Source organism: Desmodus rotundus, chromosome 2, assembly GCF_022682495.2.
Source record: "Desmodus rotundus isolate HL8 chromosome 2, HLdesRot8A.1, whole genome shotgun sequence".
Lineage (NCBI taxonomy): Eukaryota > Metazoa > Chordata > Mammalia > Chiroptera > Phyllostomidae > Desmodus > Desmodus rotundus.
In genome coordinates, this window is record NC_071388.1 from 202427715 (window position 1) to 202451273 (window position 23559).

Sequence of the window (23559 nt, forward strand, 5' to 3'; positions counted from 1 at the left end):
TCACAAAAGGTTAAGAAGTAGCTGCATCACTACAAAAATTGACAGCATCCTGGCGTACATGAAGAAAAGCTAGATTTAAGTGTAACTATCTTGAGCTCATGACAAGTTCAGAAAATTCAAGAAGGAAGAATTTCTGAAACTTTTCCAAAGGTTTTCAAAGCAATTCAGGGCTGCAGCTTCATGGAATCTCTCTGGGTACACTTATAGGTAAATGATGAAGAAATAGGAATGGAGGTGACAGGTGAGCTGGAAACCTGCTGGCTCTGACCTGCAGAGATCCTACAAGCGCTACTGCAAACATCTAAGGAGATGCATGGGAATGAGAAAGGTCTGGAGAGATCTCCCATTCTACCAACACCATTGTTTATGGAATCCTAATGACATAGATCAAGATAGCAAGGTTTTTTTGTTTTTGTTTTTAAGTATAATATTTTTAGTTTTGTTTTGCTTCTCATTCCTTCCACTACTTTTTTCTGTCATTACTAATGGCTCTTATGGAACTTATGGAAAAGAGGTTTTGAGAAGACAAACTTGAATAAGAATCTGGAGCAAGAAACAGGCAGAACAGGAAGTCATAAGTTAAAGGTAGCATAGTGGCAGAAGTGTAGGACTGGGTCTCAGATGGAAATGGCTTAGAGTTGTGTGTTTCAGGGCTACAAATGTGGAGCCTAGATGATAAGCACAGGAAGATGAAGTCAGCAACACAAGGGCTAACTGATCTGTAAGTCATGAAATATATCAAGGATTTGTTTCAGTCTCTTCTAATTAAGAGTTATTTGCTAAGGGAACTAAGTAGATCTGATTAATTCCACCTACTGCATAAGGGATCAATTATAAAGGGAGGCTATAGCTTGAGTAGCTAAATTAGAAAGAAAGGAAGCCTCAGCAAGAAAAGACAAGGTTTTTTCCTGGCACAAGTTACGAAAACTAAAAGATAAAAAAGAATTGTAGAAAGTATTTATGAAATTGGGAAAAAGAACTCTAGAGAATGAAGAAGAATCACAGATAGCTCAGTTCCAAGGGACTGGTGGGAAAATATAGCTAAAAGATGATAAAAAAAAGATCAGCAAAGAGATGACTGTAACTAAGGCCTCTAAGCCAGTAGGCATGATTTGATGCATCACACTTTTAGTTTTCCCATTATTTTAGAAAAGCTCAGTTTGATTCATCTTTAAAATTTTGGGGGAGAAACTTACTTTTTTTCTATCCAATCTAGGTGCAACTCTGCTATCTTGAGAATCAGACTGGTTGATTTCTGGGTTGGTATCAAGTAATCTTTGCATTGCTCGGTCCCGATCAAATGCAGTTACATAAAAAAGCATTTGCCGGGTATCAAAAGGGAAGAAAAACGGGCTGTAAAAAGATGTGATATGTTTATTATCTAAATTAGAATCAGAAACCATAAAAAAACCCTAAATTCGAAACAACTTTTGATATGATACAGATTATAAATATAACCAACAAAAAGGTCTAGGCAAACTAATTTTGAAGCATCTTCATAATTCTTACACAAAATTTATAAATGATAAGTAATAATGTAGCCTTTCACTATGAAATCTGAAATTCATCCATTAAAATTCTACATGTGAAATCAGGTCTATCCAAGATCACCCAAAGACCTTTAGGAAGTAGGACATGACTAGTGAAAGTTAAATTTTAACATCTGATCACCACTGCACAGGGCTACCAACCTACCCCCATTCCACATATACACAAGTCCTGGCTTCACTGGTCTATGATTTTCCTCTTAGCTTTGGTATTTCTAAGTCATTCAGAGATAAAAAAGGCAGCTGCTATTTTTCAAAGAACAAACCCTGTAGTAACTAACATATGTTCTACTACTCTTGATGTATGATTTTGGTAGTTCTTGACACAGAGCTGCCAAGAGCACTTCCTGTGATGACCTGAATGTTCATTATCTGTTTGTGTCCAACACAGGTAGCCATGTGGCTAGTGTGACTAAAAAACTCAATTTCTAATTTTATTTAATTTTAATAAATCTAGATATAAACAGCTACATGTGGCTAATGGCTACTGAATTTACCAGGGCAGTTCTACAGTCTCCAAGAATATACAGGTCTGGACCCAAGCAGTCTCAGAGATGACTCAACTCCACTTTTGGAATCTGATTTTGACAGAGGATTTGAATCTCCTCAGTCGAATATCCTTGTGTACTTTCCTATTTCATATAGACAGACATATACAATCAAGTAGATCTAGCACTGGCCCCAGCTTGCCTAGTCTGTGTGATGCTAAAGCTACACTATTAAGCAAGGTGTGATCAAATATGACAATGTTACAAAACACATTTAAATAGGTTCACTAAACACTATGTTTTTCTAACAAAATATTGAAGACCAACACAACAAGAACACTCCCAAAGCCACCATTACAGAAGTTACAGTCTTACCAGGTTTTTCCTAGTTCAGTGAGCCACGTTGGGATGTTTCCTGTCATGATTACTAAAGGATCTTGAAGCTGTCTATTGGCTTTTGCTGTCAACTTACTGTTATTAAATTCACTAGTTGGAATAATCTCCTTGCACATTGCATTCTGTAAAATGTTAAAAAAAATTCTACCTGTAGTAAAACATTAGGATTACATTCACTATCTCTTCCTTTATCCCCAAATATATAGAGAAAGTGCCTAGATTTCACCTGGTTTCCAAAATACAATATAACGCTTCTCATTAGTGTGACCCAACCCAAATGACAATTTCTACAATGCACAGCTGTTAACACCCCAACTCCCACTTGCCACAGGTACTGGGCTCAATCACTAACATGGGAGCTAATGACTCATGTGAGGTCAATGCCTTTATTGTTAACTACATTATATAAATATCAAAGACCACAGTCAACTTTCACCCAATTCTTTACTTTATATATACCTTAGATAAATGAACTCTGGGTTTAATGCACCTAAAGAATTTTAACTATAATAAAAATTATGTTCAATTTTATGGTATAGCTTCAAAAAATAAATTTATAGCTAGAGAATATTTTATAAGCCTGCCAAGAGAATGAATCCAAAAACTAGGCCAGGAAGAAAAGTGGAGAAGTTTCCTCTGATGAGTACATTGTACTTCACTGGGCCAAGATACCTTCATTTAACTGAGTCACTGTTTCTGTTTCTAGTAGAACAACAGGAAATTCATAAAAGCCACTGGACAGAAACTATGAGATAACACGAAATGAATAACACATCACAGAAAACTTCAACATTACTCACATCATACAAGTAATACCAGTATCGACTGATGGCATGTAAAACTCTTAAAAGAAGAATCACATCTAACGATGGGTCTTCAAAAGTTATATTTTCAGGTGGCATGGGTATGAGGTAAACTTCTAAAGGATTTGATACTGATGGGCACACTCCATCTAGAAGGCAAAAGATCAAAGTTATGTGTTGACCAAAGCTAGAAATGCCAAGCCAATGGAGCCAGTATCAACCTATCACACCTAAAACAGTACCTATAAATTGTTAAGATTTAACGCTTGGTATCTTAATTAGTAGAGTACTGATAGCCTGAACATTTCTTTTTTATCTTATACATAACTCATCTAGGCTTATGAAATTTATACTTTCCCTTCCATACCCAAATAAACATTATAAAGGGGAACAATTGACTCATTTGCATTTCTCCTTTATACCAGAAATAACAGCAAACAACAAAATAGCCAGAGAGGAATAAAAACAAAACGTTTAACTTTAAATTCACTGCTATAGAAATTTCCTGTGTACTTTATACCAGCTTAAAACAGCCACATACAACAGACAAATATTTCTAAATTGTAAATCTGATAAAAAGAGATTTGGTTACTTAATCCAAGACTTAGGAAGGATAGACTTTGATAATTTCCAAGCAGGAATTGTGACTTTGTTCATAAGAGTTCACCAAGTAGTAGCATAAAAATAAAAATACGTGAGGCATTGAAACTGTTGCCATTTACTTTTATTGAGCAAAGGAATTAAAAAATTTCAACACTATCATTGTATAAAAGAAAGGGCAATTTTTAAAAACAAAAACATACAAACATTTCAAAATAAAGACCCTTTTAAAAAGAACAAACTTGGCTTATGAGAAAAAATTGCTACAATGCCCTTATTTCTGTGGACCAGAGAAAATGTCATCAACTGACACCAGTGTTTGGAAATCCCTGAGAGGGACCGCCCCATGGAATAACAACGCAGACAAATGCTAAGGCACTACTACCGTGATACAAAAGAGAAGAACGGGACCAGCAAAACTAGACTAGAAGAAAATACTGCCAAGAAAAAAAGTCATGTGGGAGATACTAGTATACTCTTTGGTCATTACCTGGCAATTTTTTTTTATTTCTTCTGCATTATTAGATTATACTACCATAATGAATGGCTATAAAAATTAAGGGCCAACCTGCCAATGACCAGTCTCTTCTTTAGTGAATGTGTCTGTTAATGAATTTGTTTTAGCCTTCATACAAACATGGGTTCTTCACGAAAAGAATGAGTTTTTCCAATTTTCTTTCCAAACTTAATTTTGCAGATACTTAATTTTTCATTTTCTAGGCATTAAAGTCAATGGTTCAATTAAAAGCAGTCAAATGTTAGTAGTTATTTCATTTTTTTCTAAATTTTACTCAAAGATTATACTACCAGATACAAATAACTCAATCCTTTAAAGCCACAAAGACAGGAAGTTACTGGCCCACAGGAATCAGTTTTTCCCTTCATGAATCAACTTACCATGCCATAACTCATCATGCTTTTTTGCATTTCTGGGAGAAGTTTTTGTTGGAGCTGTTTGGGCTCTTCCTCTTTTACCACCAACACAATCTTTATTACTTTCTTCATCCTCTCTCACAGGTTTGTACCTAGTTACAGGAGTGTAGGTAAACCAAAAGCAGATTTTAAAACTGTAAATTATTCTACCACGCCAAAGTGCAAACCACAGACATCAGAGAACTCTCTTGAGATCTATCCTCTCTTCCCCTACTTATAGATTCAGAAAGTTACCAATAGCACTGCTTCCTAGAAGAGAAGACATCCTGGGAGGGACCACTAGGGACACTAGAGGGGTGGCTCTGAGAAGATGGGTCTCTTTTAATGTAAGCAAACCAGGCAGGAAGTTGCATCCAAAAGCTTCTGAGGACATGGAGATGCCAAAATCCCTAATACCTAAAGACACAACATCTTATGAAGGTATTTTTATCTTATTTGAAGACCTGAAATGACCCCTTGCTGGTGTGGCTCAGTGGATTGAGCATGGGCCTGGAAACCAAAAGGTTGCTGGTTCAATGCCCAGTCAGGGCACATGCCTGGGTTGTTGGCCAGGTCCCCAGTAGGGGGTGCATGAGGGACAACCACATACTGATGTTTCTCTCCTTCTCCCTCCCTTCCTCTGTCTAAAAATAAATAATAAAACCTTTAAAAAAGTAAAAAAGACTCGAAATGAATCTAGAAAAGTAGATATAAACTATAATTATACCCAAGATATGTTTTCTACACGTAGGCTTAATGAGGAAAGAAAAAAAACACAGGTACACACATGCATGCTCACACACAAGATAAAATATTTGAAGTGGTTTTTAATAAAGAAATGCAGGATTTAGGATTGCCTCTCCTTATGCAAGTCGGCCATTAGTATAAATTCCAAAACATATGAATAGTGTCAAAGTTGGTAAAAAACACGACGAAATAATTTTGAGATTTACCATATTGTATGAGTCTTCGTCCAAATACCAGCTCTTCCTAGGGGATTGCTCTCATCATCTGTGGACTCCCTTTCATCTTCAGCCTGTATACTGAACTGCCGTACTGCCTGATACACAGTCATGTTATACGGTAGCAAATGTTCTCCAATGTAAAATTGTAGCCTGTGTCTTACATTTCCTGAATTTAAGAACTGAGCAGCCTGAATAGAGCAAAACAAAATCTATTTAAGCTATAGGCCCTGAACAATATACATGACAACAAGGTAGGAACAGTACCTTACCAGAGACTCATCTATTTCCTCATCGGACCCATCATCATCACTGTCTTCATCATCTTCTCTTACTCTTCCATAACCTAAGAACCCAAGAAGGCTGTTAAACTTAGCGAAGAATTTACATGGCAAAGAAAAGCCATATATACTGTTTAAACTAACATAGTCTTAGAAAACCACTTTGACCTACAAAGCACAAAGACATAAGAAAAGCATCAAATACAAAATGTCATTTCCGCTATACAACAAGAAAAATGAACTCATCACCCAAGTAAGCAGTCAACCCCTACTATGTTATTCTAGATACTACGTATAAAATAAGTGACGGGAACACAGTTCGTGATGCTAGGTTTTACCAGAAACAGCAATAAGCAGGGAAATAATTCATGCTCCTTAATATAATTCCATCCCAATTGTGCATACAAACACACAACATAAACAATGAAGAGTACCTCTAACTACAAGGTATCTCTCGATAGCTTGTACCAAAGCCAAGGGATCAATCTTGACAGGTCCACCCTTCCACTGCTTCACATTTGCACAGTCTGGATGTCTCTGTAACTGGCATTTTAACTGGTGTGTGTTGAAAAATTTTAAAGCCTGTGATCCTCTGTTAAGAGAAAAGCTCAAGATAATTTGTGAAAAAAAGTTATTTTACTATTTTTAAAATCAACATAAATTCAAATAAAAGATAATACAAACTCTGTATTTTTCTTAAGACACAAAGTAAGCACTTCCCAGCAATTCAATTAATTTAGTAAAAATTATAAAATAACATAAAATAATCTCTATTACAATATTACTTAAAAAATTATTATTATTATTGGTACACAAATCTTAAGTTTTAGGTCTATAAACTTCGCTGTGTTCTTTTGAACGAAGCAGATTAACAGCTACACTAGTCTAAACCTAGTAGGACATTTAACTGCTCATTTCAGAGGAGTGCCGACAAGACAAGACACAGACAAGCTTGAAATACGGTTCTCCGTAACACTCCACAAAGCATGCAAATGGGGTATAGGAAAGAATATTCCATTATACTGATACATACATACATAAACATCCCCATTAATATAAACTTGGACAAAAATTAAAAGCTTCAGTTTTCTCAGCATAATTGAGTATGTCCCCTTATTTTATAAAATATTCCAGTACAGTATAATGATCAAAATTGAATAACCACAGTTTACATTAAATTTCAAAGTAGAAAAAAACCTAGTCCACACCAATCACTTTATCTACTCAATGATGTGTATTGTTTAATTCAACCAAAATTGTGTATTTTAAAACTAAACTGATTTTAAAAACTAACTTATTTTCTAGGCTTCTAGTCAAAATATTCTACGAAGCTTATAACTTTACGTAAAACATAACAATTAACTCTTAAAATGAATTTGTTCTATTAACACCTCACAAGTCCTATAAAACTACTGTACTACTGAAAAAATACAAACTTTTATAAAACAGCAAAACCTCAAAATAAACACCCAAAACAAGTTATAAGCACTTGCATACACATGAAATCACATTACTGCACAGAATGTAATTTTATTTTCCATAACCACAAAATTCTTGAAGCGCTTTATATATTGAAGTATGTCAATTCAAGGAAAACATTACAAGTTGCCAAGAGTCACTGGATTTTTTCAGTCATTAAAGCTAACAGTTTTTCAGGCAGATGGAGTCGTTACCAGACCTCTTTTGCCACTTTAGCTCAACAAGATTAATGAAGCACATTCCAACGGCAAGAGACACCTCAGGAAATGATCCTTACCTGCCTCCTGTCCCATTTCCACTGGGGAAGTCATGCACTTTGACTGGAAACTGTTCCATCTGGCTGAGGCAGTTGTTCATCTTGTGAACTAATGCCAACAAAGGTGCATTACCCACTGGTTCTACTCTTCCCATGGGCTCTTCTCCAGGAAGCTAAAGTTATAAATAAACCAATAGGTTAAACCAGGCCTCTTGAAAATGAAACACTCCTCAATAAGAAACTTTAATAGGCAGTTTTACAAGAGGAAATCATCTAATCTCTTTTATCTGTTTTGATGAATTCATTGGAACAATGTTTCCAAATAAATTATTTCAATAAAGACACTCCCTTGTACAGGTCAACAGTTCCTTATTCGTAATTCCTAAGTCCAAAGGCTCAAAAACATAGCTCATTTGGTGGCAAAACCTGACTCGGACAGACATGATGCTATGTGTACAGTTTTTATGTGCCTTTATTTAGTAGAAATATCTGTGTGTTTTACTGCAAAAATATTTAATGTGTATGGAGTGATATTTAGAACCTACTGAGGATATTAAATAATATATGGTTTATGTATTATGTTGAAAACTCGTGAAACCCATAAAGCTCCAAGGACTTTCAGGTAAAAGATGACACGTATATAATCTTAAGTATAAGAGAATACTACATCCAATATTGCTACACATCGAATGCCTTGCTAACAAATAACTGTGTTCCAGGTAGCCCCACAAATTAAAATAATATATGCAATACTCAAATGTCCACAAACACTGGAAAGTAATGGTGAAGTAATTTCACTAACATACAGGAGGTGAGTTATCCTTGGCCCTACTCCACAGATGAGCCAGGGAGCAATTCCCTTGAGATGGCTTGTCTTAATGTAGTGCAAAATCAAGTTTCCAAGAGTAGTTATTCTCTTGCTTTCAGCCACTGAAGGTAAAGAAAGGGGAACTACTCTGAATTCTGGCCTTGTAATCCACACTGTAAATGTGATTAAGCACTTCTGAATGGAATTATTGGTATAGACAGTCTTCAAATTAAGATGGTGTGACTTAACATTTTTTGAACTTTACGATGGTGCAAGAGTGATACGCATTCAGTAGAAACTATGCTTTGAATTTTTATCTTTTTCCAGAGTGGCCAACAGTGGTATTCTCTCTCATGATGCTGGGCAGTGACAGCCAGCCACGGCCCAGCTCCATCACAGGGGTCAACAATGTACCCGGCATAGTGTACTATATTGCCAGTGTTTTGGGGATATTGTGTTCTGAGCACATTTAAGGTAGGCTAGGCCCAACTATGATGTTCAGTAGATGAAGCTATAATGTATTAAAATACATTAAAAAAAAAAAGATTTTTATTTATTTATTTTTAGAGAGAGGGGAGGGGAGAGAGAGAGAGAGAGAGGAAGAGAAACATCAACGTGTGGTTGCTTCTTGAGTGCCTCTACTGGGGACCTGGCCCACAACCCAGGCATGGGCCCTCACTGGGAACTGAACCAACAATGGTTCGGTTCCCAGGCCAGCACTCAATCCACTGAGCCACACTAGCCAGGGCAAAATACATTTTTGACTTAAGAGATTTTCAACTTAAAATGTAACCCCATTCTAAGTCAAGAATCATCTGCTATGTTTTCATAAAAAGTGAAAAATATATATGTCTATTCTATCTTACTATATAGCTACACCATGTCAACTGTCTTTACACACACACACGGCTGTCTTGAAGAAAAAACAAAGACTCAAGACACATTGATCGCAGAAACTTTGGCACTGACGTCATTAAATTGCCATTTTGTTTTACTGTTTACTTTATGTATATAAAAAAGGCCAAGGAATCCAACTGTGTATAAGCAAGCTAGAAACTTGACTCAGTATCTTCACCAAAACTTACTGGAAATTACTACTGGGATAAAAAGCTACATATTAGTAAACAATAATTCTTACAGTAAGACACACAAGTATTACTAGTAACTTACTGGAGAAGAAAAAAATACATGAAGAAATCTCTTTAGCCTGATATCTCTGGTCACAGCATCCTTTTCACTTTTAGAAGTCAAATACAGCAACAGCTGCTTCACAAATCCACTATGTTGGATTTCAAATGATGAAACATCTGACTCTGAGACTATGCTACGGATTTCTACAAGGCACTCAGCTCCACCATCCACCTGAAGGGTTAGAAACAGTATTTCTATATTAATTTCAACAGCCCTTACTGAATGTACAATTTATATTCCACCAAATGACACTGAATGCATTCACAATACATTTTTTACAAAGGGAGGGGCGTGGTTTATTCTTGGTAGATCCCTAGAAAATATGATCTTAAACACACATTCACAAAATGTGAAATATTTCATTAACAAAAAAACCTGTGCTCATACTAACATAAAGGAAAATCTTTACCATTCAACCAATGAGAATAAAAATTAAGAAGTAAAGAGTTATAGTATCAGAATGAAAAGATAAAGAATACAAGGTACAGCTTTAAATCAATAGTTAAAATCTGAATGAACTGGACAATTACTTGAAAAACATGTACTGCTCAAATTGCTCAAAAACGTAAAAAGATGAAGAATTAGATGAAATGTAAAAGGCTTAATAAACCTCCACCCTCTCCTATCCAACTACTATTAGAACCCAGGTAGAGAAGGTCCTATCAACTCTAATACCTATAGCTAAAGAGGACTTCCAGGTGTGTTTGAGAGACATTTCTGAAGCCTTTTCATTTGTTAAGGAATATGGAATGTTAAGGAAAGAAAGTCAAACGTGAGATTTCTAGTACATTACATAATAAAATAATAAAGCACAAAAGTAATGGGACAAGTTAAAGAAACGTCAGTGCTAGAAGCACATAATCTAGCTAAAAAAAATCTACCTATAAGAGTTAAATCTGTAGAAAGCTGCATCAAGGATAAAACAGCAAGATGGAGTGCCGGAAGATACTTTAAAAGGGCCAGAAAGATGCATTGGATATGATACCTGGAGGTTGAGTTGTTCAGTTGCAGCACAAAGTCTCTGAAGGACATTCAGTGCAGGGTTGCTTCCATCCATATTCTCAGAACTGAAATAACGCTCAACAAATTTATGTGCCTGCTCCTTAATCCAACCTTTAATTTTTTCTCTGCAACAAGGAAAAAGTAGGTATTAAAGTCTCAGTGTGAACAGAAGGGTTTCAATTATAACTTATCAAAGGCAAATAACTGCTACATATAAAAATCTTTTTTTGGCCAATGTTTCTAGACTAATAAATTCAGACTCCATATTAACCAAATTAAGTTTCAGCTTGAAAATGGGCTGAGATGAACCTAGAGAAATGCACATGTGCTTAAAATACATCTCAGGTCATTGCATGAAAGGTAAACAAAAGTTCTAACTTTTTGGTACTTTACAAGGAAGTAGTGTCCTAGGCATTCAGCTGAAGGTGATTTTACATGACCATTTTCTAAGGTAGACATATCAGCACTGTCCTTTACTTGTGCTTCCTGGAGAGCTAAAAGAAAGAACTATAGACCAGAAACAAGTACCTGTTATGTGCACGATTTAACTACAACTGAGACCTGGCTATCTAAAATACAAATACAGATGGCTTCAGAAATATATTTGCTCTATAATTTTTACTTTCTGAAATTCAGAAAACCCAGCAACCAACCAAACAAAAAAAAAAAGAGCCCCCCCCACCCCATGACATTTGGTATTTTTAACTTGCTTATCCTATTACAGAGGAAGTAATCTTTGTTGGTACGCTATATCCAGAGCCAAAAAACAATTCTCAAGGACTTTTAAGAAATAATTTTTAAAAGCCATAAATTGATGCAAAACAGGTTAGCTGGTAGTTTTCTAAGTTCCTAAAAAAGGTCTCTACTCTAAAACCCTTAAGTTCCATTGTAAAATGGAGAGGAATGGTATCACAAAAGGGTATGTGTGTACAAGTGTGAAAATGTCAGTTTTCCATGTCTAGAACATAACTGAGGAATAGTGTCTGTGGGGAACGTAATTTGTTTGGGTTTGAACATACATGACTCCCAGCAGCTAGATGTCAAAACAAGTTTTAAAATGTAAGACTGGAACTCCAGACAAATCCAGACACAGGGTTTAAATTTTGAGAATCTGCCCTGGCCAGATGGCTATTGGCTGGAGTTTTATCCTGTACACTAAAAGATTGCAGGTTAGATCCCTTGTCGGGGTGCATACAAGAAACAACCAATCGATGTTTCTCTCTCACATCGTTTTTTTCCTCTCTCTCTAAAAATCAATGAAAACATACTTGGGTGAGGATTAAAAAAAAAAAAAAAATCCAGAATCTACTACATCCTTGAACTTTGCCATGTCTGAGCATACACTAAAGGTCTGAGTTTCATCTCCATACAATAAATGTGGTACTTTCTAATCTAAGGATAGAACACAGATAGATCTTCCCCACTTCACCTGTTATTGGATATGGTGTCCTTTGAGGCGGCCCTGGCAAGGCCACTAACTCCTGCAGTTCGTGTTGGTTCAATGCTGCTGTTGGACTGTGCACTTAACCTTCCCCATGTTTTTGGATTCAAGCTTGCCAGGAAAGAAGATTTAGGTGACTGAGTAGTAGTGGGGCTTTTAGCTATGAAAAGAAGAGAGAATGACAGTTAAATCACCTTAGAATAACTGATAAAAAACCAACTGAATTTTAAGATTCCCATTAATTAGCCAAAAGAACTGGGTATTCAGGAGACTTCAAACTATCAGCAGTTTCAATGAAGTATTTATCTTTAACTGCTATCATTTCCCCTCTATCTCCCCACCCAAGAAATTACCTTGATTGTCTACTTTGTCATCATCTCTTGGAGGTGAATACTTTGGCCTTCTTGGCCCTCGTTTTGGCAGTCGTTTTCTCTTTAGAACATCACTTAATCGACTATCACATGGGAAAATATGGGATAAGTTTAGCAATTACCACGATTTATTATTCACTCATTGAAAAGCAAGCTAAAATGGCAGAAACAGGAAGTTATAAAAATTGCCATAACAGGTTATCTTTCATTTATGATTCTTTAAATGCCAACTGCACCTGTCACATTCTAGAGGCATACAGACACAGAAAATAATTAGTTCAGAAGAGCTAGCTGTTTGACTACATAAACTACTAAAAATAAAACCAAATAGAATATCCAATTAATCCTGTATTAAAATGTAGTACATACAGAAAAAGTACATACAAGTACACAATGTGAAGAATCAGTACTAAAAAGAATTATGCAATCACAAACTAGAAAAATATGTTAAATCTGAGTACCATGTATCTTCCCCTAACCTAAATGACAAGTACATGGCACTGAGTGCTAATAGTATCAAAATATTTTCCAATATTACCCAAAGTAATTTCATGGTGTGCAATGAAAATAACACTCTAAATGAATGCATTTATAAATAGGAATTTAAAAAAAATAACAAAATTACCTATAAGCAAATCTATCAAGAAAGAATGCAAATAACATATTTTGAATTAGAATATAGTAAATAGAAAATACGCATTTGTGTGTTGTTTTCACTATTCTTAAGAACACTAGAAATGGTTTAAAATATCAGTAAAATCTTAGAATAACAAAGCTACGTAAGATGAAAAAATATTCTGGTTCAGTTGGTCAGTGACCCAAATAAAATTGGAAAAATTGAAAATTCTTCTAACATCTGCCATGCCCATGGAAACATTACAGGACAAGTGAACTTTCAAAGAATAAACTTAATATTATGATTGCAGAATCCCCCCTTTACAGATTCATATTAACTTTACATTTGAAGCCACATGAGAAAGGAACGGTACCACTTAAAACTCTGGAATTATTTTAAGAGAAATATTCTTTACTCTTTCCTTAGAATTACCAGCTGTTAGATCCTATAAAAATTAAGTCCAATTCCTTAATTTAAATGGCTCAAAAATACTGCATTTGTCTAAAATGTATTGCATTTCACCAAATACCTATGACATTACAGGCACCATGCCTATGCTGTATGGTAAAACCCTGCACAACTTAAGGTTTACTGTAGAAGCTAAGGGGAAGGAATGGGGCTGAGAAGGATGTAGAGAGGCAGGCAAAGCTGGGAGGGAGAATGAAGACAATTCCAACTTGAGAAGAGGGAAGGTAGAGGGTCCCCAGTATTCTCCAGGTTCAAGCTCCTTCAACTGGGCCCATAACATGGCTACCACCTAAACTCAGCAGCTTCCCAAAGTATCAGCAACTATGTCAGAGGTCCCAGTCTATGCCCCAGGTCCCAGAATTGCCAAAATGTATATTTAAGCTAAAGTAGACAACTACCACTAGGTGGCACCCAAAGCAGTCTAGATTGACAGGACCATGTTACCTTGCAGTTTAAAAGATTAAAACTTTTAGAGCCCACTTATTGTGTAGTTTACCAAGATCCACTTTTCAGCTTAAAAGGATTAAAAAGGACTATTGTACCCTGAATAGGCTGAATTTCACAACTGAGTTGGGTTCATCACGTACCATTCATACAGCAATAATACTAAGTTTCTAACATCAAAGAAAATAAAAACACTTTCACAGTGTGATTCATTCCAACATAAAATGAAAACCAATATGAGGATTTGGTAATGTTCTCAGTAGCACAGTATAAAAAAAGGATTAAAAACAGATAAAGAGGTGGTAGCAGAAAATTTTATTAAAACTGCCATTATCTTTTATTAAGAGCAAAGTTTCTATTTGCCAATGAAAGATAGATGGCAAATCAGGGGTTTTTTTCCTTTAAATTCTAAAAATTCTAATTTTTAATATGTTCAGCACATCAGTGTCTGGATGTCTCAAAGCTGGTATGTATACTGTATGTAACACAGTAAACAATTCAAGATAATGGAATCAGAAATAAGCACTCAATTCTACATCTGTAAAATAATTGTGCGACACCGTACAAGTAATTTAACTTCTCTGGGCCTTAGTTCCTTTGTGTATCAATGGAAATGGACCACATTATCTCCTGTGGTTCCCAAACATGGCTCAATACAACAGGTTTGCAACAAATGTTCACTTTTCTTCCCATTCCCGTTAAACATCTAACAAAATACACATGAAAAAGTGTAAAATTTGCACTCTAATATTTTATTCCCTGTGTTGAGCCTCAATCACCAGGGCAGAGTCAAAGGCAAAGAGCACAGAAGTCACCATACAACTCCCACTTACCCTTGAGGGCTCAGATCTAAAGAATCATCTCTGCTGTGCTGCAAGCTGGGGGATCCCAAGTCAGCTGCAGCATTCGTGGCAGCCGTGGCTGTTCCACTGCTGACTGATGTCGTGGACCCCAAGGATCCTGACCCATTCGTACATGCCTTTGGTGGGCTTGTCAACAAAGACTCCGATTCTGCTAAGTGTTTTACTTGATGCATTACACCTATATAGTAATACAGATTAAAACGAGTCAGTCTTAATCAGGACTCTACCTCCCCACCATTATTAAATCTCTTAATGATAACACTGATTTACAGGGAATGAACAAACAGTATCTAGCAAATGGGGAAAAAATTATAGGTGCCAGGATTTGCAACTTGACTCCAGTTAGAAAAGTACCAGGTAAATTAGGAATTTAACAGATATTGGTATCAAATATCTCTTAATATTCAAAACCAAACTGTAAGAAATTTAATAACCTCACAACTAAAGTCATACTAGAAATTTAAAATGCCCATTACAAAAACAATATTCAGTTGCCAAACCACAGTGCACCTGTTGGGCTTGATCAGAACGTGAGAAAACTACAATCACTAGTTTAATTCAAATGCTACAATGAGACAATATCTCAATAACAATGCTGAGGGGGGGGGGGGGAAGAGCACCAGCTATGGAAGGGTGGTTATTTTCATACCCTTGGAATTGTATAGGAGAGTTAAATAGTGACTTAGAAGGTAGGGGTTAATACCCAGGCTACGATCATGCAAGGAAGTACTATACTTTGGGGATGGTCCAAGAACTATCTAATTGTACGCAATGATGTGGTTCTGAATGCGTCTAAGTGCATGTTCACACATTCACATTTTTCTGGGGAAGAGTCCAGAGTTTTCTATTTGCTTCTTTAAAACAGATATCCAAATTATTTCAAACTTCAGGCCGTCATTCCATAGTATTTGTGGCAATCATATGCTAGGCTGTGTGCGAGGTATTAAGGGTACAACCAATGGACATAAAAAATGAACTCAAGGCACTTACTGACTAGTGGGAAAGACACAATTTTTAAGATAATACAAATAGTGAATATCTTATTAAAGGAAAAATACAGTGCTACAGAACATTAACAATAAAAGGATCTAACAGAAGCAAAGTAAGGCCTTCAGGAATAAGTGACATATGTTAAGTGAAACCTCAAAGAGCAGTGGACACAGTCAGATGCAAAGAACTAGAAACCAATCAAGATCCCCCCATATACTTCATAATGTAAATGCTATTGGGGGGAGAAACTTCAATGTGATGGCACAATTGACCCTGGCACAATTGATCCTATCAAAAAGTAAAACCACACTTCTGGCCAAGATGGAGGCGCAGGTATACACACTTTGCATCCTCACACAACCGAAAGAGGACAACAACAAATTTAAAAACAAAAAACCCCCCCAGAACTGCCAGAAAATCAAACTGTATGGAAATCCATTAATCAGGGAGTTAAAGAAGAAACATCCTTCCAGACCAACAGGAGGGGCAGAGACAGGCAGCTTGTCAAAGCCATACTGGAAGCCAGGGGAGGGTGAGGTGGCTGCTGGTGGACTGGGTGTGGCAGCTGGCAGACTAGGCAGTCCCACATTTGTGTTTGGATAAACCAGAAGAAACAACTGTGGAGCAAGGCAGACCTCTGAATGAAAAAACCTGTGGGAATTGAGGTGGCAAAAGAAACTCCCAGCCTCATAGGAGAGTTTGTTGGAGACACCCACGGGGTCCTGGAACGTACACACAACCACCCACTCAGGAATCAGCACCAGAAGGGCCCAATTTGCTTGTGGGTAGAGGGGGAATTGACTGAAAGCCAGCTGAGAGCCCAGCAAGAGGCACTGTCCCCTCTTAGACCCCTCCCCCATATACAGCGCCATGAGGCAGCAACATGGGTTGCCCCGCCCTGGGGAATGCATAAGGCTCTGCCCCTTACAATGTAACAGCTGTGCCAAGAGAAAGAAATATGGCCCAAATGAAAGAACAGATCAAAGCTCCAGAAAAAATACAACTAAGCAATGAAGAGATAGCCAACCTATCAGATGCACAGTTCGAAACACTGGTAATCAGGATGCTCACAGAAATGATGGAGTAAGGTCGCAAAATAGAGGAAAAAGTGAAGGCTATGAAAAGTGAAATAAAGGAAAATGCACAGGGAACAAACAGTGAAGGGAAGGAAACCGGGACTCAAATCAACGGTTTAGCCCAGAAGGAAGAAGTAAACATTCAACCAGAACAGAATGAAGAAACAAGAATTCAAAAAAAATGAGGAGAGGCTTAGGAACACCCGGGACAACTTTAAATATTCCAACATCCGAATCATAGGGGTGCCTGCCAGAAGGAGAAGAGGAAGAGCAAAAAATCGAAAACTTATTTGAACAAATAATGAAGGAGAACTTCCCTAATCTGGCAAAGGAAATGGACTTCCAGGAAGTCCAGGAAGCTCAGAGTCCCAAAGAAGTTGGACCCAAGGGAGCACACACCAAGGCACATCAAAATTACATTACCTGAGATTAAAGATAAGGAGAGAATCTTAAAAGCAGCAAGAGAAAAGGACACAGTTACCTACAAAGGAATTCCGTAAGACTGTCAGCTGATTTCTCAAAAGAAACATTGCAGGCAAGAAGGGGCTAGAAAGAAGTATTCAAGGTCAAGAAAGGCAAGGACCTACATCCAAGATTACGTTATCCAGCAAAACTCTCATTTAGAATGGAAGTTCAGATAAAAGTGTCTCCAATACAAGGTCAAGTTAAAGGAGTTCATCATCACCAACCCCTTATTATATGAAATGTTAAAGGGACTTATTTAAGAAAAAGAAGATCAAAACTATGAACAGTAAAATGACAACAAACTCACAACTCTCAACAACTGAACCTAAAAAAACAAAAACGAACTAAACTAGAACAGACACAGATTCACAGAAATGGAGAGCACAGGGAGGGGTGTATCAGCAGGGAGGGCAAAGGCAGAGAATAGGGAAAAAGGTACAGGGGATAAGAAGCATAAATGGTAGGTACAAAACAGACAGGGGGAGGTTAAGAATAGTATGGGAAATGGAGAAGCCAAAGAACTTATATGTACAACCCATGGACATGAACTAAGGTGAGGAATGACGGTGGGGGGTGGGGAGTATAGGGCACAGGGGAATAAAAGGGAGGAAAAAAAGGGACAACTATAATAGCTGAATCAATAAAATATACTTTAAAAAGAAAAAAGTAAAACCAAAATCACTCTGGAAAAAAGACTGATCCTGACATGCTTCCAAATCAGAAAGATGGAACTTAAAGTAAACTACAACAAAATAACACAATACCAAAAACACAATACGGAATTCAAAAAAGGGTACTCTAAGGCTAAAAACAAAAACACATGTCAAATGTTTATGTGAGCACAGGAAGTACCTATTTGTATATACACCTAATTTGTTAACCACAGTTGTTATGTCTGGGAAGTGAAGAGAGTCTGCCTTCTATTTCATGTAAATACGTGGTATTGGACTGTTTTAAAAACCCATGGTTATTTGAACAGAACTGGTAACAAATGGTGAAAAACTCTTCCCTTAGGATTCAACACTATTGCATTAGCATGTCTATTGTATTCTCAAGAGATAAAGAAATGTGAATCCAGCATAAGAAAAGGTGGTCAAAAAATGGAAAACACACCATATGCAGAAAGAACTAGGACTGTTGGTAAGATGGAAGACAAAGCTAAACATTACTTGAGGGAAAAACACTGTTATTTCCTATACCCTCACAACACCAAAGTATCCTAAAAGACCAAAAGAGCCATCAAAAGATTTTGTTGATGAGAAAAAAGTTTTAGTATCTTGGCAGGTTTTAAAAGAATGAAACACCTGAATGACTGATACAGCTTCATCTTTGAGGCCTTCAATAAAGAGAATGGAAAACTATCATGTCTCCTGGGCAGATTTCGACATTCAAATTCCTCAAATTAGAGGACTGGACTAATCGCATTCTGAAGATTCCAAGCCATAAAATACTCCATTATCTATACAATGAAGTATAAAATAATCCCTTTACAACTGTTCTGATCTACTAACAAGATTAACTGAAAAACGAAATGACCTCAAGGAATCTTTTTGGGCAGATGTAAATTATTAATATAAAAACAAAAGTCAGTCCTGGTTGCTTTGGCTCAGTGGACTGAGCACCGGCCTGTGAACCAAAGGGTCACCAGTTCAATTCCCAGTCAGGGTACATGCCTAGGTTGCAGGCCAGGTTCCCAGCTGGGGGTGTGCGAGAGGCAACCACACATTGATGTTTCTCTCCCTCCCCTTCTCCCTCCCTTTCTCTATAAATAAATAAAAACCTTAAAAAAAAAAAAGTCAATGATTGCTTATAGTTCATACATTAAAATCACTTGAAACTTACTAGTGTTCATCAACTGACAGTAAATCTCACACAACTGTATTAACAGATTTATAAAAGATATATTATATGTACAATACTTGAGCTATAACCCTGAAAATAACTTATATAAAAAGTAACAGTGTGTCGTTAAGACTATACTTCTATGGAAATACTAGTTAGACTAAAAGATTAATCATAAATGACATTACCTTCTCTTCTGAAGTAAACACTAAAAATATCAGGTAACTTCTGCATTAAGATTTCTGCCATCTGAAGGGCTCCAACTACTATCTTCAGGTCTTGGCTTGATAGCATGGAAGCAATGTGACTAAAAAAAGAAAGCATTTGTATATAAAACATCTGTCTCAATTTGATTAAGTATTTTTGGCCATACTACTTTAAATTTGAGAGCAAAGTATTTTAATAGTTAAACTAGTCTACTAATACAAAAACTTTTTTTCCTTTAAGTATATTTTATCGATTATGCTATTAACAGTTTTCCCATTTTTTCTCTCCCCTTTACTCCCCCCCTGCCCTGCACCACCCCTCCCACCGCCAAAACTTTTCTTAAAAGCTCAACCTTTGTTTTTATTATTTATCAAAGGTGTATGTATAAAAAGACAACAGAGGGCCCAAGATACTCCAAATAAATTGTTTTATGCATTATTTTCTATATTACGTATAAGATTTCTAAAATTACTTGCAGACACATGAATTTCTAAAATGTTTACAGTATTTTCATGAACACACCTTGAAACAGCATGATTCTTCAGAACGTCCTTCAGAAGTTCGGCATCAGCAAAATAAATTATCCTAAGAATTGCTCTAAGGCACTTATGTCTGACCGCAGGTCCTGCTGAGGAACTATACACTTCATAAAGAACACCAAATAATGTCTTAATAAAAGACTTAGCCAGTTCCGGATCCTCTTTCATAAGCTGTGCTCGAGCATCATCCTTCTTTAACTCTGAGTATCCACCTGTTATAAAAAATGTATGATACTAAAGTTACAGATTTCAGAAACAAATAATATAAAGCATTCAAGCCAATGTAACTTTTTGAAATGCTAAAATATATTTGATTATATAAAACAAATCAACCTATCCAATATGATCAACTGAGATCTATAAAGATACCAAAGGGATTGTGAGGACGAAATTTAGCCAGCTAGAAAACCACTCACCATTCTGACCAGCTAAATAGAACAAGGTAGCATTACACTGTCCCTATCATTTTATTAATATATTCTCAACAAAATACCAGAGGTATTTCAGTATTAATCAGCTAAGCCACTGGTAAGAAATAAACATAGTTCAAGAAATGGACAGTAAGTATTTAGTTAGCAGCTGTGGAAAAACAAGATGATCTGTCATTTTGCTTGGAGGAAATAAGGTACAGATAAAAGGTAACTGATGAAATGTAAGCTCCAGACTAGAGGTTGGCAAAGAATGAAGACCCTATCTGGCCCACCATATATTTTGATAAATAAGATTTCACTGAAACATAAATGAGAATTTGTTTATATACGGTATATGCTGTTTTAGAGCTACAGTAGCAGTGCTGTATACAGAGACTACATAGCCTGCAAAGCTTAAAATATTTCCTATCTGGCCATTTTCAGAAAAAGTTTGCTGACCCCTGTACTCTAAGCTAGAACTTCAAAAGTAATGCACTAAATCCCTGAGGAATAAATGTCAGACACCTGAAAAAAAAATCACCCTCATTGTTCTTCATTAGTTAAGAAGAGAGTTTTTGGTGGAAATGTATAAAACAAAAAGCTGGAAAAAACTAATCTGATGGGTGTGGATGTATTGAAAGGTAGAATAGAGATAACAGAGTAAGATTAAAAAAACCCAAAAACTGCATGGTCCAATTATGACTGGAGCACAAGACATTGCAAATCACTTATGTAAAAAGATCATGGGGGAGATATGGTTAAAAAATATTGGCTCATTTCTCAAGTAAAACCCACAAAAGAAACAACAAATTAAATACTTAAATTTAATAAAGATTCTCAATGAAACAACTATTACTGTAAATATTATTCACATGACAATATAATACTACTTTTAACTCAAAAGGCACTTACTAGTGTTAGTATTGGCTAAAGGGTTAGGTTTTCTCTGAATGGCACGTGCTGTTCCCGTGTCCTCATTGATTTGCTGCATAGAATTAAAATCAATAGTATAAACTCGTCCCAGAGTGGACAAGCTTATCTCATCCTCACCGACCTGATGGGCTGCCTGAGAGCAAAGAGAGAGAAACCTTGAATATAACCATGGAGAAATTTATTAACTTAAGACACAGTGGGGACCCTCCATAAATGCTAACTTACACATTTATTTCATCAGGTTTTAGATGGTGAAGTAACAGAATATGGAATATTTAATAGTGTGGATGTGACAAAACTCATTCATTAAATGAACCATTTTCAGTTAAACACAAATATACACCACAGGCTCTACCAGGTCCCACAAGACATAAAAACAGGTAAAAATCTTGATGAAAGATCCAGTCATGTAGCATCACTGACATGAAGAAGACACCATTTGTATTAAGGATCTTAAGACATTGCTGATAGAAAAAAATTTATTATCCACAAATCACAGTATCTAATTCTAGGTTATAAAGTTATTTACACCATAAATTCTTAGCAGCCCACCAACATCCTCCTTTAAACAAAATGATTCTATAACATTATCCTTAGGTAAACAACAACAACAAAAAAAACCTTTACATTTAAATGATGCTCTAAGATTGTAAGGGACACAACTGGAAATAAGACAGTAATCGTACTCCCTAGGGGTTGCAGCAATTACACAGTACATTTGTAGAATGAGGCAGTTTGATTCTTCACACTGTCTGCTTGATTTTAGACAGTCTAAAGAAGTGACAAAGTACTCATTCTTATAACAGTCCAAACTATGGAATTCCTAGGTTGAATGGAAGATAGAAGTCTTAGGAAAGACAAGATAAAAAGTTAATACTGAAAATACAATTATCGAAAAAAGTGCTAAAAGGAAGAATGGTTTGAAAGTTAGATAATATGACCTGCTTATACACTAAGGCTAACAATGCATAAAAGATGAGTCCTAGTTACCCTCCTCATAAAGGCTGGCTCTGAATTTAGATATTTTCATAAGAACTTCTGAATTTGTAATATAAGTCAGTGGTTTCAAAGTTTTGCAAAAATTCTTTTTTAGAAACTAAATGGTGAAAGACATCTTTAAAGAAGAATGTCAGTTTAAGTGTGATGTTCTAAAAACTTAAAAACCAGTTTGAAATTAGAAAATATATTGATACTAAAGACATATTGACAATAAATGAAGTATGGCATTTCCAATGATGCAGTTACCAGCATTTCCTGAACTAGGGCAAAGTTTTAAAGTATTTTAATGTAAACTTTCATACTTCTATATTAAGTATGAAAATAATAAAATCACACATACAACCTTACCCCCCAAAATCACTGTAATTATCTAGTTTTATTTCCTTCCTATGTATTATTCCTTTTCTCTTACTTTGCTGAGTTCCCAAATGAGTTACATAATTTTAAATATTGTTCTCATTTATAATATCCCATTTTATATCATAAAATTTATCCCATTAATGGATATGAGCCTATGCATTTATCACAATTTACTTAATAATTGACCTAGAGATATATATTTGTTTCCATATTTTTGCTCTTAAAAATATTAAGAAACAGCTATTTTTACATAAATCTTTGCATTTGAGAGCTTTCTTTTGGATAGGAGATAAAAGGAACTTTTAAAAACATATAGCCTAACTCATCCAATGTTTCCTTTCAGAAATGAGGAAACGATGGACCAAAGAACTTAAATTACTTGCTCCAAGTCAATCAGGTAGTTAGCAGCAGAAGCAGGACTAGAACATCATGTTTTCTGACCTGAACAGAAATGAGGACCTTGTTCTCAGGAGACAAAATGAGAGAATCTTGAGTTAATTCAAAACTGAGCACATTTAAGTACACATACCCACCCTCCCCAGCCCATCCCTACACCCACTCTCCACCAAATATACACATTTAAACGGTACGAGGAAACTACTACCTCAATGATCCGGCTGTCAATCCTGTTATAGGGATGCCAAAGGCCCCGGTCGTCACGCCACTGCCATATCGCACCATCTGTGTTCTGAGCATTTCCCTTCTTCAGCATGGTATCAACTGCAAAAATGCCTTCTTTTGGTAAGCATGGCATAAGTTCACTAGAAAAAAAGTGCAATTATTTTAATAAGTAGTTTCCCCATACATTAG

General features: G+C 36.1%; 1 protein-coding gene across 22 annotated transcripts in view; it reads right to left on the minus strand.

The window, feature by feature from the left end:
- TRIP12 (thyroid hormone receptor interactor 12) overlaps positions 1-23559 on the minus strand; it is a 134245-nt gene that overhangs the window by 16151 nt on the left and 94535 nt on the right. For 6 of the 22 annotated variants that reach the window (XM_024563805.4, XM_024563817.3, XM_024563814.3 and 3 more), the window contains 17 exons: positions 23351-23510; positions 21370-21523; positions 20031-20259; positions 19490-19608; positions 14899-15106; positions 12520-12620; positions 12155-12326; positions 10709-10850; positions 9703-9894; positions 7746-7897; positions 6424-6596; positions 5981-6054; positions 5700-5899; positions 4732-4859; positions 3232-3383; positions 2411-2553; positions 1197-1353 (listed from right to left, as the gene is read on the minus strand). In XM_024563805.4, the coding sequence (XP_024419573.1) occupies positions 1197-1353; positions 2411-2553; positions 3232-3383; positions 4732-4859; positions 5700-5899; positions 5981-6054; positions 6424-6596; positions 7746-7897; positions 9703-9894; positions 10709-10850; positions 12155-12326; positions 12520-12620; positions 14899-15106; positions 19490-19608; positions 20031-20259; positions 21370-21523; positions 23351-23510 (2656 nt within the window). The remainder of the gene's footprint in view (positions 1-1196; positions 1354-2410; positions 2554-3231; positions 3384-4731; positions 4860-5699; positions 5900-5980; positions 6055-6423; positions 6597-7745; positions 7898-9702; positions 9895-10708; positions 10851-12154; positions 12327-12519; positions 12621-14898; positions 15107-19489; positions 19609-20030; positions 20260-21369; positions 21524-23350; positions 23511-23559) is intronic. The other 16 variants (XM_024563819.3, XM_024563816.3, XM_024563811.3 and 13 more) reach the window with 6 other exon arrangements.